The 7,497-nt window shown below is 36.8% G+C and overlaps 1 protein-coding gene across 1 annotated transcript; it reads left to right on the forward strand.

The window, feature by feature from the left end:
* The first annotated feature begins 1,076 nt into the window (after window positions 1-1,076).
* RCF3 (RNA-binding KH domain-containing protein) lies at window positions 1,077-7,497 on the forward strand. The gene is made up of 9 exons (XM_088207894.1): window positions 1,077-1,630; window positions 1,750-2,453; window positions 4,467-4,946; window positions 5,209-5,457; window positions 5,995-6,219; window positions 6,590-6,663; window positions 6,770-6,878; window positions 6,953-7,079; window positions 7,168-7,497. Exons 2-9 carry the CDS (start codon window positions 1,779-1,781, stop codon window positions 7,185-7,187), a joined length of 1,959 nt encoding a protein of 652 aa, XP_088064020.1. The 5' UTR covers window positions 1,077-1,630; window positions 1,750-1,778; the 3' UTR covers window positions 7,188-7,497.

Raw genomic sequence — 7,497 nt, forward strand, 5'->3', positions numbered from 1 at the left:
ATATGTAATAACTTTTGAAAAAATAAATAAATAAATTGTTTAACTTGTACATGTACACTTTGTTATATTCAACGTATACTTACTAGCATAAAAGAAAAAATAACATAACAAATTAGTCACGTTTGGTCGAATAGTTAGTGTCAGTCATCTTCATAAGTGATCGGAGTTATGGAGTTTGAGCTCAATAAAATTTACTTTAAAAAAAAATAATAATAATTAACTAAATAAGAAAGCACAAATTACCATAAAGTCTCGAACATTAATATTACTTTTATGGTAAACATGTGAGATTAATTTTTAATTTAAAATAATTATTTTTTATATACATACATATATGTAGCTTTGAAAATATGACGTAAATTGATATTCTCTTTGCTAATAAGGCAATGTCTTAATTATTAATATTGCACTAAATGTAACAGTTAAATACGTAATAATTTTTTTTTATAAAAAATTTAAATAAATTGTGTAACTTGTACATCTACATTTGGTTATGTTCAACGTATATTTACTAACATAAAAGAGAAAATAACATAACAAATTAGTCACGTTTAGTCGAATAGTTAGTGCCAATCATCTTCATAAGTGATCGGAGTTATGAAATTTGAGCTCAATGAAATTTACTTAAAAAAAAATTAATGATTAACTAAATAAAGAATCACAATTTACCATAAAGTCTCGAACATTAATATTACTTTTATGGTAAACACGTGATTCACATACATGTATGTAGCTTTGAAAATACGACGGAAATTGATATTCTATTTGCTAATAAGGCGATATCTTAATTATTGATATTGCAATAAATGTAATAGTCAAATATGTAATAATTTTTCAAAATTTTTTTAAAAATAAATTGTATAAATTTGTACATCTACATTTAGTTATGTTCAACGTATACTTACTAACATAAAAAAAAAAAACATAATAAATTAGTCACGTTTGATCGGATAGTTAGTGCCGGTCATCTTCATAAGTGATCGGAGTTATGGAGTTTGAGTTTAATGGAATTTACTTTAAAATAAAATGAAAAAGAATGTTTACCTTAAAACCGAGACGACAACGTTTTCAAAGTGGGTATTATCACTTGTTCTCCCTTAAACCCAGACTCAGCCTCGGTACCTGCCCAATTACTGTAGCAGTCGGGTCTTTTGCCGTTCACCCAACTATTTTCGTTTACTCAGGCCCGGTGGCTTCAGCCATATTTTACACAGGACTGTGTCGGCGCCACTCCTTCTCTTGCTTCTTCACCCAAAACCCTAACTCTTTTCCTTGGCCTCAGTAGCCAGAGGTCCCCGTCGACATATTCTCCTCCTTCCATCCGTCCTCTTATTTCATATCAATGTTCTTGTTCTCCATCCCCACTGAATCCCAACCACTCCCGCTGAATTCTCTTTCTCCTTAAACCCTCCTTTAGAGTAGCTCATTATCTATCTGAGTATTCTTCATTTCCCAGGTAAGCGAAAGCAAGCCGCGTCTTCATCTTCTATCCTTCTGCGGCACTAGCAGTTCTCAAGGAGAAATTGCAGTGATAATTTCGGAGTTTTCTTATCAAAGTTCAAACGCTCACGGCCACTTAGTTGCCGCTACTCCGCTGCCGATTTCGCATCCGGCTCGAGACCAGGCCGTGGTAAGAGTCTAATCTCTTTAATTTTGTTTTACTATTTCTTGACCGGACGTTAGAAACCCTACACTTGACATTTTACACTGATTGACGAGAAATGACTTGTGTTGGATATTGATCAACAGATTAAAGGGGAACGCGCTGACTTTAGCTCATGGAGAGATCTAGATCGAGGAGGAACTACTACTACGATCAGGACTATGACGGGGATAACATGAGTAGGACCAAACCTCGTTACAACCACCACTGTCCGCCTAGTGCACACCGGCATCGTGGCAACAGTAACAGCGGTAGCGGCAACAACCGCCCTTCGAAGCCACAACAGGATTCGTCCCTGATGGTGACCACTAGTTACCGCATTCTCTGTCACGACATGAAAGCTGGTGGGGTGATTGGCAAGTCCGGGTCGATCATCAAGTCAATCAGGCAGCACACGGGTGCGTGGATCAACGTGCACGAGCTGATCCCGGGGGATGCGGAGAGAATCATCGAGATTTCTGACACCCGTCGCCGTGACCCGGAGGGGAGAATGCCGGCATTCTCTCCTGCGCAGGAAGCCTTGTTCTTGATACACGATAGGATTCTAGAGAGCGATGCACAGTTTGGATATGGTGGTGGGGAGGAGGAGGAGGACTATGGTGGGGTTAGACCAGGAGGGGGTAGGGTGGCCACGAGGTTGGTGGTGTCAAGGATGCATGTTGGATGTTTGTTGGGGAAAGGAGGAAAAATTATCGAGCAAATGAGAATTGGGACCAAGACCCAGATAAGGATTTTGCCTAGGGACCATAATTTGCCTCGCTGTGTATCAATGTCAGAAGAGATTGTTCAGGTCTGCAATTGCTTTGCATTGTGTTACCTACATAGGAAGAGGTTTTTTTCCCCTTTGTTGCGTGAATTTTGGTTTGACTGGTTTCGTGAAATATGCGTTTTGATTTGCTTAAATGAAAAAACCACTTTGATTGCATGACCTTTTGGAGGATTGCGCCGTCTAAATTTTTGTTTAATGAGAAGAGCTTGTTGGATAGCGAAGAAGCTTCGATAATAATATAATGCTTATAGTGAGCTCTTGGGTTGTGTTTTTTATTTTAAAGAGCTCGCGAGCTCTCTAAAAAAGTACTCTTACCCATGAACTAGTAAAAGATAATTTTGTTCCTATCTAATCGTTTCTATTCTTTTGCAAAACATTTAGTACGGTTTATAAGTGCGTGGTATCAAAATAATTCAAAACTTATTTGAAAAATATATTTAGTTTATATGCCATTAAAGAGCTTCTAAGCAAGCTAGAAGTTTTCCAAAATAAGGTGAACTAAACACCCTTTAAGTATGAGGCGTTAATATGCCATCTGGTAGCTATGTTCAGTGATTGAAGTTCCTGTTTGATTTGCTTATTTTTGTAGTGTCACTATTAAGCCGAGCAGATAATCTGGGTTTAAATCTTTTAAATTTAAAGACTGATTGCAAACATGAAATTTTCCCTCTCAATTACAAGTGGCAAGATTAGTACTTGCTCATCCCTTTTGATCTTATTAGGAGTCAAGGGCTTGAAAATGAGCTTGGCAGTTAATGGCATTTAACATCCCATGGGAAACATGGTGTCATTGTGAAGCTGCTAACACGTCCAGAAACTTTAGTTGTGGACTTGCACGTGTATCCTGTATTTTATTGTCTTCCTGAAGATTGTTATATTATGGACCTAAACATTCTCATCCCATCAAAAATTTGTTATTAATTTGTCATTTACTTGAACATTTATTATCTTCAGTATCAAAAATCAAGGATTGCGATACTGACTACAATATTATGAGCATGAATTTTATTTTTCTTTTGTTTCTCTGAAAATATATCTTGACCATCGATTTTAGCATTTCTCAGTTCTAACTTCATTTTGGTCATACTCTTTTGCCTCCATTAACTGCCTGGATCTTTTGTACGGTGCAAATTGCTATTTCTATGATCATCTTGTGTGTCTTTGGAGTGTACCTATTTTCTGTCTTGTGTATGTGTGCATGCGTGTATATATATATATATATATATATATATATATATATATATCTGACTTTGGTTTCAACAAATGTAGATCTGATGATGTAAAACTGTTAGTTGCCATCATTAGTGCTTCTTGCTCAATGCTTGCTCTCACCTACCTATTGTTACATTTGATTTTCCTTAAAAGCTTTAGAATGAACATTGGAAAAGTTAGACCTGTCACGTGCTATGCAACATTATCTTTTCCCAATTTATTGACTTGCTTAGAGGTTAGTTCTTTCCAGGTTCCTTCCTAGAGTTTACCAAATTTTGTTGAATATCATTCACTTGCAAAGATGCTTCAAAAACATCTGGAAGGAGATTATCTATACTTTGTGTTGTGTGTTTCTTTTTGTTGAAATCACGTGCTAAGCAAATTTGGATGTATTGTCTATTTATGAGTTGTCTGCATTCCCAAAAGTGGGTTGTCCAGATTTTTCTTTTTTGAATAATGTACCCCTCATTCACGACAGTTAGAATTTTTGTTGGCTGTTCTCCTTCCATTGCTATTGATGGGTTTCTTGTTTTTGTATTTCATTCTTTTGCGAGGATGTCTCATTCTCCTATCTTGTACTTTCTTCTCTTGGTCTTGGTAAATTCTTCTTTTATGAAAAAAAAGGTGTATGCTCCATTGTACGGATATGTTCTCCCTACTGATATCTAGAAATAGTGATGCCTGATATGAACATGTGAAAATTTAGCTGATACAGTGAAATGCTTTAAGAATAGAGCATCAGGTTCGTTCTTTTTGCTTTCTTTTCCTTGCTATTGGAATTAAAATTGCTTTAGTTTTTGATGGTGTGGTCTGCCCTGTTAGATTGTCGGTGACGTGAATGCTGTGAAAAATGCTATAGCAATTATTTCATCACGGTTGAAGGAGAGTCAGCATCGTGATCGCAGTCATTTCCATGGGCGAGTACATTCACCAGAGCGGTTTTTCCCTCCAGACGATGATTATATTCCTCATGTAAACAATTCATCACGTAGAACATCTGTTGAAGGAGCAACCTTTGGGTCACGGTTTTCTGGAAACAATTATAGAAGCAATAGCTATGCTTCACGTCATTCAGGTCATATAATTGAAGCTGGGACCGGTCCCATTGTTGATAATGTTCAGCCCCCTTATGGTGAGGACCTTGTGTTTCGTATACTTTGCCCAAATGACAAGGTTGATAGTGTTGTTGGCGAGTCACAAGGTATGTTAGATCTGCTTCAAAATGAAATTGGTGTTGATGTCAAGGTTGCTGATCCAGTGGCTGGGTTAGATGAAAAGATAATCGTAATTTCTTCTGAAGAGGTATTTGCGGCTTCTATATTTCTATGTGGTATAGTTGGTATGCTGTTTTTAATTCTTCCCATGTAGCTGTTCTTCTGTACTAAATAAACTATTTTAGCCATGAGATGAGATTTTTAAGATTAATCCCTTTCTAGCTAATGGGTTACTTCTAACTATTTCTGAAGTAAATTTGAACATACTATAGTTGGACAAGAAATTTTTTAGGTAAAATTGAGTAAAGTTCTATATCTCTAATAAATGTCTACCTTATTTCTGTGTTTAGGCTCCTGACGATGAACTGTTTCCAGCTCAAGAAGCTCTCCTACATATCCAAACTCGAATTGTTGATCTCTTTCAAGATAAAGATAACATCGTAACCACTAGATTGCTTGTCCCTTCCAGTGAGATTGCGTGTCTGGAGGGAAGAGATGGATCATTATCTGAAATGAGAAGATTAACCGGCGCAAACATACAGATCTTGCCAAGGGAAGAACTTCCTGCATGTGTATCTGGGATTGATGAGATTGTACAGGTTTGTCACTTAATATAGCTGAATGATTGTCTGTGAGACATGGATAGTTAACTGGATACTTCAAATTGTTTTTGAAATAAATGCTTGGTGCTTCAAATTGATGCTCTCCTTTGGTGGATTCAAGAATTAACATAGATTCTAAGATTAGAGCATCATGTTTTGTGCATAATTAGAGGATAGTTTCCCTTGCATTTTTGTTTTGACTGTTAAATTTTAGTCTAATAGCAATTGTGATGAAACATATGACACGCCGTCATCTTCCTTTGTTGTTGCTGCTTGGAAATATTGGAAATGTCATTAATCACTTAATTAACCTGTAAATATCATGTATACGGGTGGTATCCCGTTGGTACCATTGTGAATAATACTTTTCTATACTTTATTTCAAAAAAAAAATTGCTGCTTGGAAATATTTCCCATACAAGACACGGAAATGGTTCAGAATCTGGCTGGGTCTAGCTTGTATAAAGAGCCTGACAAATAGTATGCATTCCCCCCTTATTCTCATTTCTGAATTACGTTTATTATGCTGTTCAGATTGTGGGTGAGATAAAAGCAGCTAGAGATGCACTTGTTGAGCTGACGTCAAGGTTACGGAGTTACTTCTATAAGGAGTTCTTCCAGAAGGATAGTATGCCATCTGCACCTGGCCCTTCGGGTGGTTCTCTAGGAGTGGAAATAGCATCATCAAATAGTATAAATTCAGCTCGTGAAGGTCACCCCGGTGTTGATCCTCTTACCATGACAGTACATCCAATAAAGGTGGTTCTTGTTGGCATCTATGTTGCTAATTTCATTTTTCTCTAGTAAGATAGTGGATGCTGCCATTGCTTTCCGTTGCCCTGTCTACTTCTATTCTCTGGAATTGGAATATACTGGTGGCTAGAAGTACAACTTGGATTCTTGTTTTTACTGATAGAAATGCTGAATGAATTAAGCAAAATACTAATCTCTCTCTCTCTATTTCTCTAGATATATATGTATGTATTTCCTTGGTGTTTCTAATAAAGAAATGTTGAAGTATAACTGATTCAGTAACCACCCTGGTCATTGTGATTATACTATTTGTAGATGGTGCAGCATTTTGGCTCAGTCCTTTTCCTAGTTTAAGAATTTGATTCTAATTTTGTAGGAAATTGGAGAACCTGAAACAGTTAAGCATGGTGAAAGTGAGCGCCGTGAAGATACGCCAAGTACAGTGAATAGGTAAAATTTTTCTGCCTTATTTTGTGGAATTAAAACAAATACAACTTATGTTAGTTGTTCTAAGGTCTTCTACTCAATGGTCTTTATTTTTTCATTTTTTTGCTAGAATTCCTGTGCCCCTTGTAACTAGGAGTACACTTGAAGTTGTCATACCAGAGCATGCTGTTCCGAAGCTCATTACCAAATCGAAAAACAAACTTGCACAGATTAGTGAGGTGAGCATACTTCTGCAGCCAACTTTTTTTAATGCTATGTGATATTCTTCTTTTAACCTATTTTACGGAAGCAGTTGTCTGGGGCCAATGTGACTCTAGTGGAAGACAAAAATGAGGTAACACAAAAGACAATTCAAATATCAGGCACTCCTGAGCAGGCTGAGAGAGCCCAAAGTTTGCTTCAAGGCTTTATTTTGAGCAGTAAGTTTTCTGCACATCTACGCATTTGTATATGCATGCATATTTTCTTATTTATCTTGTCTCCTTATCAATGGAAATCCTTTTTTAGCACAAGAAGATGGACCTTAAGCCAGTTTGAGAAATGCATGGACTATATCAACATCGGGCTGGATATGGAGGAACAACCATTTTTCTTTTTCTCTTGACGCAGCAATAAGCGGTTTACTGAATATACTATGGCAGCTTCTGTATGGGTTCAGTCAGAGGATGGTTGGTTTGTCTTCCCTTGGCTGCAGTTTTAAATCACAAATGTTCACAGGAAAGAGTTCTGCTGTAAATAAAACATTGGGAGCTCTGTTCTTAGTTTCTATTTGAATTGTCTAGTAGTCTTGTATGAACATGAAATGCAGTTCAATGTCATGTTCTTTTTGTCTATCAA

Source organism: Carica papaya, chromosome 1, assembly GCF_054855325.1.
Source record: "Carica papaya isolate Zhongbai chromosome 1, ASM5485532v1, whole genome shotgun sequence".
Taxonomy (NCBI): Eukaryota; Viridiplantae; Streptophyta; class Magnoliopsida; order Brassicales; family Caricaceae; genus Carica; species Carica papaya.